The sequence below is a fragment of the Protomyctophum parallelum genome (genome assembly GCF_964188405.1).
Source record: "Protomyctophum parallelum genome assembly, chromosome: 8".
Taxonomy (NCBI): Eukaryota; Metazoa; Chordata; class Actinopteri; order Myctophiformes; family Myctophidae; genus Protomyctophum; species Protomyctophum parallelum.
In genome coordinates, this window is record NC_139703.1 from 21,202,814 (window position 1) to 21,223,710 (window position 20,897).

The 20,897-nt window shown below is 42.4% G+C and overlaps 2 protein-coding genes across 2 annotated transcripts in view; both read right to left on the reverse strand.

Annotated features, from left to right (window-relative positions):
* LOC310862593 (cadherin-22-like) overlaps positions 1-20,897 on the reverse strand; it is a gene marked incomplete at both ends in the record, with an annotated part of 136,225 nt that overhangs the window by 78,324 nt on the left and 37,004 nt on the right. Inside the window, 1 exon segment of the mRNA XM_083770572.1 lies at positions 10,183-10,302. Coding sequence (XP_083626698.1) covers positions 10,183-10,302 — 120 coding nt within the window.
* On the reverse strand, positions 2,371-6,144 carry LOC310862594 (uncharacterized protein). Its single transcript, XM_083770573.1, has 5 exons — positions 6,111-6,144; positions 5,471-5,536; positions 4,437-4,530; positions 3,758-3,845; positions 2,371-2,800 (listed from the first exon to the last, which is right to left on the reverse strand). Exons 1-5 carry the CDS (start codon positions 6,121-6,123, stop codon positions 2,408-2,410), a joined length of 654 nt encoding a protein of 217 aa, XP_083626699.1. The 5' UTR covers positions 6,124-6,144; the 3' UTR covers positions 2,371-2,407.

A 20,897-nucleotide genomic window follows, 5' to 3' on the forward strand; every position in this document is an offset into this window, starting at 1 on the left:
GCTTATTTGTATTGTATTTTTTTATGTCCGTTATCACTTCATTCTTACTTGGTGCCTCGATCAAAGTTGTTTTAGACAAGGGTGACCAGTACAATATTATTTTTCTTCTGATTCTTATTTCGAGAGCAGAATTATTGGCAGAAAATGTGGTATAAAAAGAAATACAGCTGTCCAAAACCATATATCAACCTTTTATACAACTGCATATTAATTTTGTGTACACCTCCATTATCTTTAAGGTTTCTGCACAACCATGGTTCCATGCTTGAGCCCAAGTCAGACAAGTCCTGTTAATGTCTCTGAGAGCATCGTTCTGAGGTTTATGACACCACTGATATAGGTCACCTGATGAAGGCCGTTCACGGCCGAAAACGTTGTGCCTTATCTATTTATTTATTGATTATTTATTTATGTATTGAATAAAAAGCAAACACCTTGGAGCAAACCTGTGTGCGGACTCTCCTCTCTTCACTGTACTTACCTTAGTCCAGCACCAGACAGGAACTGGATGTGCGCTATATACCACTGATATAGGAACATACATTTTACAGAGAACTGTTAGGATTTGGAAGGCATTTGTAGAATCGACCTCAAGGAAGGGATTCAGTTCTGGATATACTGTACATGTAATTTGTGGAATAAATGAGTTGGTAAAAATAAATCTAATAAATGCAATCGTTATTAATCGATTGTCTGACGCCTGAATCTATTGTTGGTAACACATCTCCCATATTTCTGCATGTTATCTAGTGACATCTGCTACCGCTCAGGCTTGTGCTTTCCAAAAAATGACATGACCTGATTTTGTGAATGACTGGCTCTGGTTCAAGATGTGAATATTTAACTAATCGTTATTTTCTAGATTGGCCTGTGAAGTTCATAGTTCAGTAGACGAGCCTTGGTGAAAACATGCCTCGTTGTGTTCATTCAGGTATAACTCAAGAATATAACAAGCTCTCTGTATTTGATTGGCTGTTAGCATGCTTGTAAAGCGGACCAATCATTTCTCATTTCTAACTTCCCCGTTTCACTGACTGTGAAACTGCAGTGGGTGTTTACATTCACTCATATTCACCATTTGTAAATGCACCATTTACCAAAGGAAATACTTTTCAGGGTATTCTGCCTTATACCCAGGGGGCAAAGTGGTTTTACAGACTTGGAGCGTTGTGAAAGGTTGTGCACCAGAAATGATATCTAGGACCATCACTGATCACAACCTAGGTGGACAACCTGGTCAACTAGCTACTGGAAAGCTACAGGGTGGGTTCAAACAAATCCCACCCCAATCTCTGAAAAGGCAAATCCGAATAGGGCAAAAGAGACAAAAAGAAAGCCTATAACTTGATAATGCTCACTCTTATCTTCATCAAATTAGCTGTGGTATGAACCAGGAGCCTACCCTACATCACCAAAGAGTCAGAATGCATATGGTGCAACATACCTCAGCGACCTCCCAGAGCTGTGGGTAAGAACAGCCCAGAATGCATACCTGCCTATACATGAAATGGTAGTGGCGTTGGGACATTCACAGTGTTGTGCCATGCCCTTCGTCCACAGTCTGAGTGGTAGAGATATCACTAGTTATCCATATATTTTGTAACCAATATTAATGTTGCAGTTTGATGGGCAAGTCATGCTGAATATAGTAGCCTAGTTGCTGCCGTTGGTGAAAAAAACAGTTCAACTCTGAGAAAATGTTATACCGTATTTGCAAAGTCAGTAGGAACTATGTAATCATGGTGCATTATGTCATGTCTTATACCAAATAAATAAATGGGAAATAAAGGTCAAATGGAATGCAAAACACTGGAGAAATCAAGTTAAACACTTTATTTTGTGCTTTTGTCATCCAAAATAAAAGTGTAAAGTATCTGTATGAATAACATTTGAACAATTCTCAGTAAATGCAACTATTTACAAAGTCATAGGAACTTCAAAAAATAAGTGTAAACGTCTACACTTAATTGAGGAGAACACAAGTATGCAATCATGGTGCACCATGTCAAGTTTCATAGAGTTTTAAATCAAAATGTCAACTGCTAAAGTTAATTAAAAAAAAAGGCAATGGAAATCATTACAAAACACTGTTACCTGACGCTGCCAGATGGGGGTAACCAGTATTGGGTAGGTTATATATGCTTTTATATATGGGAAAGGCAGGCTGACTTTCTAGGTGTAAGTATGTAGGACTAGTAGCGCGCCAAAGTTTGTTTTATTGTAATATAAAATTATAAATATAAATATAAAATAAATATATAAATATATAAATAAATAAATAAATAAATAAATAAATAAATGAATAAATTAATTCCAGTAGAACACAAATAAATAAATAAAAAGTACATTTAACACAAATTGATTGCACCGAACGTGAACTGGCTACTCTACTCTACTACATTTTAAACTATTTATCTACCATTCTCTCCAGTAGCGAAAACAGCCGGTCCATTCTCTCTCCGCTTTCTCTAGATCTCCTCTCCTCCGCTTCCCTTTGTAATTTCATGTCCTCTTTTATTAGTTCCAGGAACTCATCATGATCTCTCACCCTTTTTCTTTTCTGGCCAGCCTGGACATTGGGCCCTGGTGTCCCTGACCCTTCTCCAGCTGTACCCGCAGACACTACTGTTTCTGGTACAGCTGCAGGTACAGCAGTGTCCACAGCAGCGGAGGCAAGCAGGACAGGGGGGTTGATTGAGTGCCTCTGCCCCAAAACCTCGTCCATCTGGGCGAAATAAAGCCATGAGGCAGCTGTGGCCTTGCCATCCACCCCCTCACCAGTCTTAGGATATTTGCACTCCTAAGGAAAGTGGAAAATGAAGATTTCAGAACCACTGGCTTAACAGGTTATTTAGTACTGCGACAATGGCCCCCAGAAGTCGGCATACCCCTACCGGAGTTAGGACCAAACACAACATAGTTTTCCCTCATCTCTAAGGCCTCCCATACATGAAATGGATTCTTGTATAAAAATATTTTACTGCAAAAGTGGTGAAATTGTTATTTAAAGTTATACAGCTCAAACTAAAAATAAAGCCTGTCCGTCTGGGGGTTGAGGCACTTAAAGTCATGTAGATTCACAATGGAAGCTCTGAGAGGTTCAAACTTGAGAAATGATAAATTGTGAACAAATAGATGCCGCTTCAACAATAGTACAGAGAAATATGGAAAGCCTACAGTGGAACTACTAACTATTATTATGTTGCAGCACATGACCTGGATGCTCCCTCATCAAGCTCAAATCTCAATATTATCCTCATAAATATAGATAATCAAGTTATTCATTTCTGATTGGGACATCCCTTGTATCAATATGATATCCATATCATGATATTAGACTGGATAGTGTCCATGATTTGGGATATTGCACTATTGTGATATTGCAGTCAGTGTAGACTACTGGACAGGCAGTAGGCTCTGTTACACTAAAGATAACTAAATGCTAGGTCACTCTCCACTCCAGTCAGCTAAATAGCTACTTGATTTCTTTTCACATTCCAAAATATGTGAAATGATTTTACCTGTCATTTTATGAAGAAAGCCACATACTGTAGGCATTAAGATGCAGGTGGAGCCAAATACTGTAGTATAACTTGACTGTAACCAAATGGCTGTAACCAAATAACTACAGAAATGAATAACTTGCTGTTATGAGGATAATATTGAGATTTGAGCTTGATGAGGGAACATCCAGGTCATGTGCTATTAAATGTCATGATTAAAAACAGTTATTTCAAAGGTATAATTACATACTTACTTTATATTTGGCCTTGAAATTCTCCCACTTCTTTTTGGCCTGCTTCGGAAGAACTTTGTCGGCAAGATCCATTTTCTCCAGAATGGCACTAAGAGATTAAAGTAAATACACCACATTAACACAATAGAGACTGCAAGGGCCAAATGACCACAAACACATTTATGTAACCTTGGGGTGGCGCAGGTGTTTACATAAGCGTCAAGTTTACGGGCATGGCTAGGGTGGATTGACCCGGAAGGGCAAATGGCTTTGACCACAGGTACGTCAGCACTTTCAAATGCTGTGAAGCGAAATGTCAGTTTCATTCTGAAATATCCATTCTGTCTGCAATTTATTCTAATAATTTGTTCTAGGTAAAGAAGCTTTTTCCTTCCTGTGTTGTGTAAAAATAGAAAGATCAAGTCAATTCGGCTTGCTGGATATTCACAAAAGTGATATGTGTCTTGTAATATGAATGATCAAAAACGAGACTGAAAAGTGAAACTGAAAATTGCTAGACTCATTCAAATGGCTACATTTTTAAAACAAAGCATGATAGAAATGTTTTCTCTTTCCCTGGTGAAAGCAGAGGATTATAGCTTTTATTTGAGCTATGGTATGTCTCTGTAACTCTTATACCGAATATTTAATGGTCATAATAGAAGTGTTTTGAAAAGAAAACAAACGAAATACCACAAACCTCCACGCAGCAGTTGCTGTGAATTTCTGTCCTGTGAACAGGTCCTCGTGGTCCCTTCTCATTTGGATGAATCTTTTGTTTGAAGACACCGTCCCTAAAAAAAAAAACATTTTACAATTTAGGCATTTAGCAGACGCTCTTAATCCAGAGCGACTTACATTAAGCAAGAACAAAGAAGCATGGGAATACATCACATAAAAACATTTATCAAGAAACATGCGTAAGCTAAGAAAGTAACAGTGGAATATCTATATAATGAAGCTATACATATAAACTATACTACTACTATGCTATACATATGTACTATGACGTGCTATGACTACATACAATGCAATTATAGTGCTGTCTACATAACATGCTATAAGTCTGTATCAAATGCTATCTAAGTCTACAGAAATGCTGTCTAAGGGGGTAGGATAAGTGCTATGGGCCATGATGGAGTCTGAAAAGGTGGGTTTTCAGACTACGGCGGAAGATTGGGAGTGATGCTGCAGTTCTGACTGCAATGGGAAGTGCATTCCACAGTTTAGAATGGGAGTGATGCTGCAGTTCTGACTGCAATGGGAAGTGCATTCCACAGTTTTGGAGCCAGAAGGGAGAAGAGTTTGGGACATTACTCATCTAGTCCTCTATAGCAGTGCTTCCCAAACTTTTTCATGTCAAGGACCCCCAAAATGATACTCATTATCCTGCGGACCCCATTAGAAAAGATATGCCAGGGACAGACCCCCCATAAAAATGTCTTTACAGCTCTAGCAGTGATTTTCAAACAGTTTCATTTCAAGGGACCCCCAGTTTGACCTGAATTAGGCTATGAACCCCCATTTAATGGCATTTCTATCTCTGGGACCCCAATGTATATTGTAAAATCAAAGTTAATTTAACTCTGAGTGTACCTGCCTGCCTGGGGGACCCCACTTTGGCAACCACTGCTCTACAGTAATTTATAACATTTGACTGAGTGTATACCCCCCCCCCCCCCCCCCCCCCCCCCCACACACACACACACGCGCGCACACACACACACAACTTACATTTGTAATTGAATTGGGCAGCCTCACTGGCCTGGCCCTGGCCCTCAGTTGAATCGTCTTGTATTGCTGAGAAATGCAATAAAAATACATTAGGCCACGTCAAATTAGGCTTTTACCGACCCAAAATAATCCAGAGTAGGCTGCGCCATTTAAACCAAATACTAGTCGGACTCGTCGTGACATGTCCAACAACGCATGTTTAGTTTAAGCACAACATTTAAAGACGTAACATCTCAGTCACGTTTACTTTACTACTACCACCATGTTGGGCATTTGACTGTCCCGAGAACACGTTGTTGTGTTGGTGTGAATAACACAACAGACTGGTCGGGAGGAACGCACCAGTGTGACTCTTTTTTCTTTGCAGGGAGTCAGGTTAAATCAGATTCGACGTAGTAATAATAATAATAACAATAATATAATAGCTGTTATTTATAAAAACTCTCTGCTGGCAGCCCCCAGTCCCCGGGTTACTGTGTAACGCGAAAATCTCCGACAACGTCGGTGGATATTTTTTATTTGGCTGTGTCATGATACATTTGATATCTTAAATAACTAAATACTATCCCAAAGATATTAAAATTACCTTCCGTGACACAACAACACTTTTAAAAGTAGTATAAAAGAGTATAAAACTTACTAGTTTCCGACATGTTTTTCCTCTTCTTGCTGCGCTCGGGCTGGTGGCGAAGGGAGAGAAAATAGAAATGCCGGATGCGCAGAACGGCTGCGCCGTGGCGATGTACACTGCAAGGTTCTCAGCCAGGCAGGGTACATCGCCACTGGTCTTAGGAAGCGGTCTCGGGCGGGGGAAATTAGTGCGCGGCCCTAGTGCACTAGATGACCGAGTATTTAGCGCCCTGTGGATTGGGAAGCACTCCGGGCGCGGCGCTGTGACGTCATATACCCAGAAATACGCACTTCTCAGTGTCTACACTTCCAATTGGGATTCACCTATTGTCATGATAATATCACTGCATTCCATGTGGGAATAATATTACACAGTCATACACACTGCCACCCGCCAGCCCTACAGCGGTGGCACAACAGAAGCTAGCCGCTTCACTGTGTGGTAAGATAATATTTCTATTCTGCCCCTCTCCTGGGATTTTACATGTCAAAATCTATTGTTGCATTTCCTGGGCTTGTGCTCCTCTCCCTCCCAGAGGTTCACATTGTGTTGAATACACAACTCAGTGATTCTAGTCACATTTGGCTCCCAAGTAGCTCCGGGCCATGTTTGTATGCGAGTAGCCAAAAGTACATGCAGCAGCGGAGCTAAGGAGGGAGGCAAATGACATGGTCCTCTTTCATCCACAGGAAGCCTGAGGGGATGCATTTATGATGCATCCCCCCCCCCCCCCCCCCCTCTCAACCCTAACTTCCTGCATTTAATAAGATTTGTATTCAACACATTTGAATGTAAAATTACGTTACAGGATTTATATTCATTATATGTCTCCCATGCTGACTGAAAATGAATGTACACGGCACAGGGGAAGCCAGTGTGGACGTCAAAAACGCCAAAACCCTAGCTATTAAGGAGCTCGAAAAAAGCTAACCTACATAGGAAAGGAAAAAAAGGTGAGCATGAAAATGTAAATGACGATAGCTCTATTTCTTCCTCAACAGAACTTGGTCTGTGAATGCACAGCCGACCATGACTGGCAGTGTTTTGCTTTTGTTCAATTCATTATACTGTCTCTGGAAACATAACACATGATCTGTGAGTGGTGTTGCCTTCATAACATAACAAAACAATCCCTGAGAGAATTTTCTTTACAAAGAAAGACACAAAGAAAGACGCCTCAATACTGTCATAACAATCCTACATGTGAGAGATGTCTTTACAGAGACAGTGATTCTACTTTTTAATTTCAACAACCCTCGGTTTAGATAAATTATATTTTATTATCTTTATTGAAGAAGGAAATTCAGTTGTCGGGTACTGCACTGCAGTACCACACTATGAAGCATATAGGACAGATCAGAAATAAATCTATATTATCTATATTACATATTGTGACGTCAACTGTATATTGTCCAATCATATGAAGGCAATAATGTATCCTGTGGAATTTTAGGCAGGGGGGGTGTAAATGTTGTCCAATCAGAGGAGTGAAAAGGAGAAAAAAAAGACCAATAACAATACAATAATCACCCTGGGCAAGACCTAAGCTGAAAAGACTATCAGCAGAAGTTGCGGGATTTTAGCGGAAGTTAAATCGTTGATGCTTTACAAATCAGGGTGAATCCGCGGTATCCGTGCGTCTGGTGTAGCTGGTATCATTGACATATATTGGTCCTATCCAAACGCACTGTACGTGCGCAGTAAACGCGCACAGTAAACGCATACGCACGCGCGCAAAATTGCCTGGTGTAGCTTGGCCGTAACTGGAGGAGACGTACACGCACGCTATTCTGACCTCATTGCCTCGCACCTACAGTATTACAATTCATTAGAATTAATTGAACCATTAGGTTCCATAAATGTGTACACTTTCCGAGTTTGTGTGTGTGTGTGTGTGTGTGTGTGTGTGCGTGGGTGGTGTTCGTGTGTGCGTGCGGGGGGTAGAGGGGCACCGGCAGGTCCTGAGACGAGGAGCTTGGTCTCCCGGCTAGCCCCGCCGAGGCAGAGCCATTTATCATCCCGGCACCGGGGCCGACCGAATCAAAGCGGCAGGGACCAAAAAAAGAGGGATCATTAAAAGTTTAGCGCTTCTCCCGCGGGGCCATTTGCAGGCAACACCAACGCTGGGCTATGCCTGAGAGATCACGGCTCAGGCCTTATCCCCGCCATCCGCCTCACCAATAGAATACCAGCAGGGAATTCAGCCATATCTGCTGACTGGGGACGCACACATCTCTACAGTGACACTATCTGCATCTTGGGGGATATTCAACGTATAACCCTCTGGAGATTTAACTGTCTGTGCCCAATTAGCATTTTTATTTGTGGGAATTAATGATGGGTTTAAGTGTTTAATAGAACACAGGGGTGATTGTCAGTAAATTGCAGAATCTGCTGTAGACTAATAGTTGTGTCTTGTTGTGGCAGGGCTTATTTCTTATTTTTTAGTGTCATACTATGCAGGAAGGTCAATTAAAAATCCCCGTCTGAACTGAGAGGTGCTGAACTGTACTTGTATTGTACTTGTCATACTCACATTTTGTGTGTGTGTGTGTGTGTGTGTGTGTGTGTGTGTGTGTGTGTGTGTGTGTGTGTGTGTGTGTGTGTGTGTGTGTGTGTGTGTGTGTGTGTGTGTGTGTCAGACAGACAGACAGACAGACAGACAGACATACAGACAGTAGTATATAGTGCAAAAATCTCCTTGAGCAAGTTGGTTAATCCTTCATCTGTATGCCTGTGAATATATGGGGAGGCTGTATCCGTGACTGTGTAATGATCATTTCTGCAACTTGTTTAGCTCTGCCTAACTGTTGTCCCCGGCCGCCTATGTCTAACCTCGCGTCACCAGGCTTTCCACCTTGGAGGTGGTATAAAAAAAAGTTTGTTTTTAGTCTCGCCGGTCGCTACGAGTTGGAATAAAAGACAACAAACTATTCCAAGAAGCACTTGAAGAAACCTGTCGGATTCATACGCTGCATCAAGGCTTTTATTGGGTCTGACCTAAAATTATGATGCCCTCGATAGCAGGGGATTATTTAGGGTAGTCCTTATTACCGGATTGGGTTCCGGCCTAATGACTACAAACCAGTGACTACAAAAACTGAAATAGTTGTATTTGGACCAAAATTCCACAGAGATAATCAAATCCAGCTTTTAAATTCACATGGCTTACAGTGCTCCTCTGAGGCTAGAAATCTGGGAGTTTTATTTGATTCTGATCTAAACTTCTCAAAGCACTTCACCAACATCACGAAAACAGCCATCTACCAAATCAGGAATATTGCAAAAATCTGATCATTTCTTTCATTCAGCGATGCACAAACCCTTATTCATGCCTTTGTCACAAACCATCTGGACTACTGCAATTCTCTTTTTTCTGGACTCCCAAAAAAATCCATCAATCGCCTTCAACTAGTTCAAAACACAGCAGCCAGAGTTCTTACAAAGACCAGGAGATATGACCATATTACTCCTGTTCTCGCCTCACTGCATTGGTTACCAGTCATGTACAGAATTGATTTTAAAATTAACTTGTTTGTTTTTAAATCACTAAATTGACTAGCACCTACATACATTTCCGACCTCTTGTCCCCGCACATACCTTCCCGTAACCTCAGATCAGCAGACAAAGTTTTACTCAACCCCCCCAACACAAAGCTGGTGACGCAAGGCGGCAGAGCCTTTGCTGCTAGGGCTCCACTGCTGTGGAACCAACTACCTCTGGAACTCAGACAGACCACTTCAGTGTCCACTTTTAAAAAACTCTTAAAAAAACAACTATTATTTAAAGGCTTTTAATGAGTTTGAATGAACAGTCCCAGTTTCTCTTATTATTATTTTTTGTATTTTTTATTTGACTAATTTCCATTGTTGATTTTAATTGCCTGTTTGTGTATTGTATGTGAAGCACTTTGTAAACTTGTTTTTGAAAAGTGCTATACAAATAAAGTTATTATTATCTGCTCCCGACCAGAGCATGAACCTGAACAGGAAGAGAGAGAGAGAGAGAGAGAGAGAGAGAGAGAGAGAGAGAGAGAGAGAGAGAGGTTATGTACAGTACATGGAGAATCAAGCAGCTTACCAGTGTGTTTCTCCACAGAGAAGAACTTCTCCCCATCCAGAACGCTGTACACCACCCTGGCACTGCTGCCATATGTCGGGTCATCTGCATCTGACGCTATGACCTTCATCACGGATGTTCCTATTCAGAGAGAGAGAGAGAGAGAGAGAGAGAGAGAGAGAGAGAGAGAGAGAGAGAGAGAGAGAGAGAGAGAGAGAGATAATGAGAACATGCACAGGCTCAGATGAAGAGAAGTTCAGAGCCAGGCCACCTGGGAAGCCACAGAGAGACACTGACATCTTAAAGAGTCAGGGCGAGAGAGAGGATAGTTTATGTACAACAGCAAAGCAGGTGTTTGGGGACCTCTGGGTTCTCCATGTCTGTGTGTTTGCTGCGTGTGCCTGAGTGTCTGCATGCCTACTGTAGTTATTATACTAGAGAGAGAGAGAGAGAGAGAGAGAGAGAGAGAGAGAGTGTATGAGGTTAATGCATTGAGGAACTGGCACGCCAGGGAAACGATTCATCTCTATGTACATAACACAACACATTTTTTGATGTTTCAAATTACCTCTTGCCACAAAACCGCCGCAGACGGTTGCTCGGCCTCTCCCAGGCACACAAGCTGTGCTCGGAAGATGAAAGGAAAACATGAAGTTATTTAACATCTCTATCTTCAAAGTCCGATATAATATAAAGGTGCATGAAATCCACAACAACAAGCAATTATTGCCGATTGCTGGCACTTCTGGAAATATGGCGGTAATTTCCATAAGAAACTACTGTTCTATATTATTCGTCAGCTGTGTGCAAGCCTCTGGCAGCCAACAAACAAGCACATCTTTACATTTAGTCACACGCTTTAGTTAAAGCTCAGATAAAGCCCGTAAAGCTTAATGGGCAACAGCTTCCTCTAACTGCTTTGGGAAAAGAACCAACCACTGACTATAGCCGTTTAGTGGCTGAGCTGTTTCCCTCCCTATAAATAAAAACACCTTATATTAAAAGGGCGGAAGGACAAAAAATGTGGGGAAAGATTTTATACGAGAAAGGAAAAGGCACAAAGGATCCTGGCACAGGCAGCCATGAGTCCTCAAGGACGAGGAGTCTGTCTCCATTCCCCTGGCAAGGTCCATAGGTAATTACTGACAGCTGGTGTTGTCCACTAAAGGTCACAGCTGTAGCCTCTCTCAGAGCCCTGTCATGCTACTGTCCAGCCACATAATGGCCGTATGCTAATGATGCTAATTAGCGGAAGGTGTCAGAGCGCTGTTTGTTTCCTGTCATCCATTGGCGCTCCCAAGGTGAAGAGGAGACACGTAAGACAGAGCAGTGGATTATCATAAAAGCCATGCAGGGCCATTACCACGGGCAGCCCAGATCACTATCCTGCTGCTGTCCCCAACAGCAGCATTCCCGCTCTTTTTGCTGGAAGCTGGAAGGCTTGCATGCAAACACAGCTATAGTGCCATCTATGCATAAGTATGGCGGTTAAAATGGCTTGCCATTATGCTCATAGAGTCTAGGGCATACACACATGTGAGGCTATGATAATGGCTATGATAATCAGCCGCCACAGCAAGTGTCGAGTCGCAAATATTACAGTACGAGCAACCTTGTGTAGTTAAATCCAACAGTAGCTGTGCATTTCATCTCCTGCTGTACTGTACCTACCGCAGTATGTATGTGTGTGTGCTTCTTAATGCATGCTCAAACAGTATAAGTATCTCGCCAGAATATGCAATTAATTGGCCCATGTCTTCCTGATCCTCAGAAGATCACGCACACGATATACTGCACGGTTGGAGGAAGATCAATGTGATACAGTGTTTCTCATATTGAAAACAGAAAGCCATATAGAGACAAGGCCGTTTCATTACTGGCGACAGAGAGAACCCCTGCCTTTGCTAATTATGTCTACCTGGTTGTCTCTGTGCGTCCAGCAAAGCCATTTCCATCCTTGGGATTATTCTCTTATCTTAATTTTCCCCAGGTATAACAATCAGCTCGACACTCAGCTGTTTCTGGGACCTAGCTGGCAGCTTGGAGGAACTATATAAATGCAAATGCTACTGTATTGTGTTTATATTAAAAGGGAAGTGAAGCAGGGAGTTTGCTGTCTGGGTCGCTCTGGTTGGCTTCTGTTTCATTAGGAGAAGTCGTTACTAGTTGGCAGCTCTCAGATCCTATACTGGTGAGGGATCTCTACAGCAAACTGTAAGCTTCCCAAACCTTTTAGCCCATGACGCAAAGAGACATTTGCCCGGGACCCAAACTAGTGAAAATAGCAGATCTACAAGCGCACAGCATGTTGCTTCGTGCCACATTAATGAGCTTGTAGATCGGTTATTTTCACTACTTCTTTGTTGTCTAATTTGTGGAATTTCTTACATTTGTATTGGATTTATTGAAATTACTTTCGTGAAATAATTTAATTTGTCTTTAATTCATGAAATATTTTAGACGCAGAAAAATGTGTCCGTTACCCACAAATGGGTCTGACCCACTGTTTGGGAACCAGTGCTCTACAGTAGGGATTGAAGTTTCTAACTTGATTTTTTTTTAATACAAACTGAGAAAAAAAAAGTGTGTCTAAGTATGGCTAATGAAGAACATTTCTCATTATTCATTATAAATACATATTTTTCTCTCTCTACAGTAAATAAAGATAAAGAGCATGGTAAATTGTTCTGAGATGACACAGTATGCGCAGCAGCAATTATTTAGCTGTTTGCCGTAATGCTGTAAAGCACCATATAAACAAACATGTTTTCCTCTGTGCCTCTTCTTGAACAAACTTTTTTTTCTCAATTCCTCAAATTGCTTTTTCCTTTCATTCTTTTAAATTGAGAGTAGCCATTAAAATGTTACCCCATTTTTTGGTGCTCATTATGCTAATTAGTCCTCCCCACACATTTGTGTTGCCACTGCTGTTGTACACTGGTTCACCTACCAGTGAGGAAACCCCACTGGGACACCACTGCCAGTCTTAACCGGCCACGTATAAGTAAACATAAAGCAAAGTTGTTGTATAGTTCAGCTTCACAATGTTTTCGCTTCGGCAGCAGTCATTTCTCTTCTGTGTTTCCTATAATCGCAGCCAGTAGGTTCCAGTAGAGCCTATTTGCACCACTGCATGGTCTTGATGAGTAACCTACTGGTGGTTATGGGTTGATAGCATTCAAAGCAGGTGTGCCAGTGCTGACAGGTGCCGCTCCAGCCCGTATTACTAATTACTATTTTACTAATTACTAATACTAAGTACCACTACCTGACATGAAGCTACAGTATAGCATGTATTACTAATACTAAGTACCACTACCTGACATGAAGCTACAGTATAGCATACATTACTAATACTAAGTACCACTACCTGACATGAAGCTACAGTATAGCATACATTACTAATACTAAGTACCACTACCTGACATGAAGCTACAGTATAGCATGTATTACTAATACTAAGTACCACTACCTGACATGAAGCTACAGTATAGCATGCATTACTAATACTAAGTACCACTACCTGGCATGAAGCTACAGTATAGCATGTACTGTATTACTAATACTACGTACCACTACCTGACATGAAGCTACAGTATAGCATGCATTACTAATACTAAGTACCACTACCTGACATGACATGAAGCTATACATGCATTACTAATACTAAGTACCACTACCTGACATGAAACTATAGCATGCATTCCCAACTAGGTCGGTGCACGTGTATAAATAAGACATTGATTGTACTATCTAACGTTATTAGTACTCTGGTAACGGGTACTGCACTGGGGGTGTTCTAACTACACATTGGGTATTGCATAACCTGGTGCAGCATGCATTCCCAACTTGTATCGTTCCCAACTTTCCCAAAAGTGTTCCTGACTTGGGGTACCGGTCTAGTTTATATGAATAATTGCTTATTTTCTTGTCACTACATTGAGAGGAAGCTCAAAGTACAGGAATGTCTGGTGAAAATCAAGGCCTTGATGTATTTGTCTTGCATCCCTAAAATAAAGTGTTCCACTTTGGAATCACAGTCATTGTCACTGTCTCTCATGACGGGGCAGCAGCAGCATGCATGCTGGTACTGACTCATGTCCATCTCTATTAGGTGTCTGAAGTGGGACCCAAATTGGACATCCATGTCCCCAATCTCACTCCCTATAGAACCAAGCTGTTCCCTGTTCAAACAGTCCAAGCTAATTATTAGTCCAGGCAAAGTAGCATTTCCAGACAGACTAATTAAAATAGAATTTTTTTCACCATAGATCATCTCTATGAGGTGTCTAGAACAACATACTAAAAGTCCTAAGAAATCCTAGATGCGGAAATATGTTTAATTCTCATCAATTCAAGATGTGTGCTAATACCTCGAGAAAACTAAACACCCTAATGGGCTTTTTTTTTTCTTTTGTCCTATCACAATGAAACTTTCCACAATGAATCTTAACATGAAAACTAAACTTTTTTGTATTACAAGTTTCTCTGAAACTTAATTTGAATATGCAAATTAGCTTAATATATATTGAATATGCCCACATTTGCATATCACGGAAATTACTTTTCCCCAAAATGTATAATATTTACATTGTTGTTTGTTAATGATATCAAACACACTGATCAGACTTTCATGAACCATTTCATCAAAATATTGTGACTTCATAGAATAACATCAAAAACACCATTCATATGTATGACAAATGTATAAATCCGTCAAATCTTCCTCCAACCATCCTACTGCTAATGGTTGATGGCAATGCTGCTTTTGGACTGGCCTCTAACCTGAAACCTGCCGGGCTTGGTTGTACCTACTGGGGGCATAACCCCCACCGGTATAGTCCTCAGGGTCACAGAGGCCAGGTGACCTACCTCTGGGAGGACATCCCCTGGCTGCAGCAGTGTCTCAGTCCATCCCAGTCTTTTTGTTCCTGTACTCTGCAGACGCACCTGAAGCTGTTGCAGGCCATCTCCCACCTCCAGGTAGACTCCATCACACATCTCCCACCTCCAGGTAGACTCCATCACACAGCTGTGTCACCTCCAGGTAGACTCCATTACACAGCTCTGTCACCTCCAGGTAGACTCCATCACACAGCTCTCCCACCTCCAGGTAGACTCCATCACACAGCTCTCCCACCTCCAGGTAGACTCCATCACACAGCTCTTTCACCTCCAGGTAGACTCCATCACACAGCTCTGTCACCTCCAGGTATACTCCATCACACAGCTCTCCCACCTCCAGGTAGACTCCATCACACAGCTCTGTCACCTCCAGGTAGACTCCATCACACAGCTCTCCCACCTCCAGGTAGACTCCATCACACATCTCTGTCACCTCCAGGTAGACTCCATCACACATCTCTGTCACCTCCAGGTAGACTCCATCACACAGCTCTCCCACCTCCAGGTAGACTCCATCACACAGCTCTCCCACCTCCAGGTAGACTCCATCACACAGCTCTGTCACCTCCAGGTAGACTCCATCACACAGCTCTGTCACCTCCAGGTAGACTCCATCACACAGCTCTGTCTCCCCAGGTAGACTCCATTACACAGCTCTGTCTCCTCCAGGTAGACTTCATCACACAGCTCTGTCTCCTCCAGGTAGACTCCATCACACAGCTCTGTCTCCTCCAGGTAGACTCCATCACACAGCTCTCCCACCTCCAGGTAGACTCCATCACACAGCTCTGTCACCTCCAGGTAGACTCCATCACACAGCTCTGTCTCCTCCAGGTAGACTCCATCACACAGCTCTGTCTCCTCCAGGTAGACTCCATCACACAGCTCTGTCTCCTCCAGGTAGACTCCATCACACAGCTCTGTCTCCTCCAGGTAGACTCCATCACACAGCTCTGTCACCTCCAGGTAGACTCCATCACACAGCTCTGTCACCTCCAGGTAGACTCCATCACACATCTCTGTCACCTCCAGGTAGACTCCATCACACAGCTCTCCCACCTCCAGGTAGACTCCATCACACAGCTCTCCCACCTCCAGGTAGACTCCATCACACAGCTCTGTCACCTCCAGGTAGACTCCATCACACAGCTCTGTCACCTCCAGGTAGACTCCATCACACAGCTCTGTCTCCCCAGGTAGACTCCATTACACAGCTCTGTCTCCTCCAGGTAGACTTCATCACACAGCTCTGTCTCCTCCAGGTAGACTCCATCACACAGCTCTGTCTCCTCCAGGTAGACTCCATCACACAGCTCTCCCACCTCCAGGTAGACTCCATCACACAGCTCTGTCACCTCCAGGTAGACTCCATCACACAGCTCTGTCTCCTCCAGGTAGACTCCATCACACAGCTCTGTCTCCTCCAGGTAGACTCCATCACACAGCTCTGTCTCCTCCAGGTAGACTCCATCACACAGCTCTGTCTCCTCCAGGTAGACTCCATCACACAGCTCTGTCACCTCCAGGTAGACTCCATCACACAGCTCTGTCTCCTCCAGGTAGACTCCATCACACAGCTCTGTCTCTTCCAGGTAGACTCCATCACACAGCTGTCGCTACAATTATGTTGTGTCTTTCCTACTCCTTAAAGGTTTCACATGTGACATTAATTCATTTTTAATGTCACAATGACACAATCCCTTTAATGTTTTGCAAATTCATCCATCTTCATCCGCTCATCCGAAGTCGGGTTGCATAGAGTTCCAGACTTCTCTTTCCTGGGCCACGTTAGCAGGGGAACCTCCCCTGTTGTTGCTACCTTGTCGTGGTGGGGAGGCTTGTGTGCCTCTGTGACCCTGAGGACTATACCGGTGGGGGTTATGCCCCCGGTAGGTACAACCAAGCCCGGCAGGTTTCAGGTTAGAGGCCAGTCCAAAAGCAGCATTGCCATCAACCATTAGCAGTAGGATGGTTGGAGGAAGATTTGACGGATTTATGCATTTGTCATACATGTTTTTGATGTTATTATATGAAGTCACAATATTTTTATGAAATGGTTCATGAAAGTCTGATCAGTGTGTTTGATATCATTAACAAACAACAATGTAAATATTATACATTTTGGGGGAAAGTAATTTTCGTGATATGCAAATGTGGGCATATTCAATATATAGTAAGCTAATTTGCATATTCAAATTAAGTTTCAGAGAAACTTGTAATACAAAAAAGTTTAGTTTTCATGTTAAGATTCATTGTGGAAAGTTTCATTGTGATAGAACAAAAGAAAAAAAAAAGCCCATTAGGGTGTTTAGTTTTCTCGAGGTATTATCACACATCTTGAATTGATGAGAATTAAACATATTTCCGCATCTAGGATTTCTTAGGACTTTTAGTATGTTATTCTAGACACCTCATAGAATTGATATCTGTTGAAAAAAAAACTATTTTAATTAGTCTGTTTTTTGGGTCTAAAATGGGCTAGATTGCCTGGACTATATGTCCGCCTGGCAATGTCATAAAAGTTACATTAAAACGCTGAAGCTCCAATTCTGTCATTAGTGTTCTCTTCTGTTAATCTCACCTGCTTCAGTTAAAGTTTTCTCTTCGCTCTGCAAGTCAGTTGCATATAACCCTTGAGGCCTAGATCAGGGCTGCTGAGCTCACAGCCATCTGCATACTGCCCAACAGGCTTAATGTAGAAGTTGATATGGCTTAGCTAATTCAATAGGATTCAATAGCAGGGAGAACAATGTGTTCTTTACAGACCATGTTATAGTCTGTAAGCACAGAATATCAATGCATTAGATTAGGAGGAAATAAACAAATATGGATTTTAATTCAAACCAAATTCTGGGGGCCATCTCCTGTGAAATAAAGTGAGGAGGATTTTCCTTCGAGGGAGGCCAGTGATAGCTTTATATCGGCCCTTACCGACTTGGATTTATGCATGAGTTCTGTTTAATGGTATCAACACAGGCGGTTGGAATGGCTTCCCCTCACCATTTCAGCACTCTGGGGGAGACGGTTCAATTACCGATAGGCGAGCCACAGGAGTGCACCGCGTGTGAAGACACTAGACTGACAGCTATTTAAGAGGCAGCCTCGTAAAAGAGATTTGTGCCCAACTCGACTGGCACAGTGGCGACACTGGCTCCGACGGAGGGGGCATAACGGCTGCGCTGGTGACTTTCTCTCCGGCTTCCTCCAGCCTTAATCTGCAGGACTGAGTGCTCCCCGCCCGCATTATGGATCATTTAGTAAAGACATAAAAGCTGAGGTGTTTTCACATGAAAAGTTATTTCTTCACTACTTCCAACGTGATTCATTCCTATAACATCCACATAAATGCACAGCAAGAGAGAGAGAGAGAGAGAGAGGGGGGCTTGTGGCAGACAGAGAGACAGCTTATTTTATACTCAATCGTAAAAAACATAGATCTATACACTACGTCACAATGAGCTTGTAGATCAGCTACTTTCAGAGTGGGACACCATCGAATGATGGATTACATCAGGCTGAAGAGGGTGAGAGAGTGAGAAACCTGCCATGTCATAAAAGCCTAGGGGAGTAGGGGGAGTTCTACAAGGATTTAGGCATAGACTTCTACAGAGAGCACAAATCTAAGTCTTTATCAGCCACTGACTTGTATTGGATTCGCTCGCTCGCACGCACGCACACACGCACGCACACACACACACACAGGGCTCCAGACTAACTTTTTCACAGGTAGCACTGGTGCCACCTACCTTTTCATTTGGTAGCGCCACCAGAAATTAGGTAGCACCATTTTTTTCTTTGTATAGCGTGGTATTATTACATGATCTTATCATGCCCCCACATAGTGCGCCATTTATTTTTGTAGTGGTTTCCACCATTAAAGGTTTGAATCATAAAACCCCCTACAAAGGTCACTGTGTAAAAAACAGCAACCTACCTGGTTATACTTCAAAACACTGTAGATGGTTTGAACCCAACACAAAGTCACTCAGTCAATAAAGGCAATATTTATATTCCACACACAGAAAGTCAGTTTAAGGTTTTGTGTTGAAAATTAAATGCAGTCCAAACCTTTGGGATTAATAAAGTGACAATTTGTACAATATCCCATTACCATTATCCAAATTAATTCCTTATTATAATATTTTTACATTTTGGAAAAAATCTTTTGCAATGTGAAATGCCACCGAAATCTTAATCCTTTTCCTTGTCTTCATGGGCCAAGTTGGCCAAGTTGTGAAAGCTGCATACTTTTATTGTGAAGGCAAAAGTTTCTAAATGCTCTCAGAGCCTGCATATCTCCGTGTGCTGAAAATAGCTGATCTACAAGCTCACAACATGTCGCGGACGCGACGCGTTGTGAGCTTGTAGATCAGCCATTTTCAGCGCACACTTTGTACGACGAAGAATAAATCAGGCATCAGTGCTCTTCACTCACTGGGAGGGAGATTAATGTCTTTTGTTGGCCGATCATCATGTATGGACACAGGCTACCTCCTCGATGCAAACATAACAAGCTTTGGAAGCTATTTTTCGTGGCACATTATATGTTTAATCAAACAACAAGTTTACCTCCTCACTTATTGTTTGGGTCGGGAGCTTGCAGTCTATGGTCGGGAGTCGGCTGTCTGTGTAGATCATGACTGAACATCATGCAGTTTAGATATGGGCGCTGCGCTCCAGTGAAATTGTACAGCTGAGAAAGATTAGTTAATTTGTGTCGGATAAACTGCGTTCAGACCTGAATATATATTCTCCTCGGTTCGTCCAGTTTGTACCGCGGCAGGTCGCGCTGCGCCTGTTTGCGCAATTATCGTCTTTGCATTGACTTTGCAGGCAGGCAGAGAGAGAGAGAGAGAGAGAGATAGAGAGAGAAAGAGAGGGGATTCGATTGAGCCAAAAGAAAGTAATACTTTATTATCGCACTACTAATAGCCGCCCGGCGCCCGTGCCTCAGTGTTGAGACGGAGTAAAAATAAATAAATAAACTGATCGTTTTTCTTTCTTTTTTTTGCACATTTCCAAGTATCACCGGTGCGACCTCATTACATTTTAAGTATCACCATAAGAAATTAAGTCGCATATGCGACCTAATAGGTCGCACGCTGGAGCCCTGCACACACACCTCGGCTATGTCAGAATAAATTATGTCCGACACCCTTGTGGAGTGCATAACGGTAGATGTTCCTGGTCACATAAATAGAGGTGGTTGGCAGCATGTATTGATTGTATGATATGATGCACCGCCACCTGCCTTGTCACATTCCCCTCTCCTGTGATCCCACTGCTCCACATGTCTCACCTATGGTTAGTACTGTATGACAGGCTGTCCAAATGGTGACTTCAGCAATTTGCAACATCCTGTGCCTTCACTCTGAGAGAGAGAGCTCCGGATGCAATACTTGGCAAAATTTCTCGTAGTAGAATAGTTTAGAATAATAACAGAAAAAAAGTGCTGGCAGGGGGGGAGTAGAGAGAAAGAAAGAAAGAAAGAAAGAAAGAAAGAAAGAAAGAAAGAAAGAAAGAAAGAAAGAAAGAAAGAAAGAAAGAAAGAAAGAAAGATAAAGGAGAGATACTTTTCCCAAGGTCTTTTTTTCTTGTCTTGATCCCAGATTTACCCTGGATTTGTATTGTCTAAATTCCATCCATGCATGATGCCGTCTCCTTTAAATCATCTTATAAAGACATGGCCCTAGTTAAGCTGCCTGGTGAACTACAAGGTCTAAAGACATGGCCCTAGTTAAACTGCCTGGTGAACTACAAGGTCTAAAGACATGGCCCTAGTTAAACTGCCTGGTGAACTGCAAGGTCTAAAGCAACGTGTCCAACTCCAG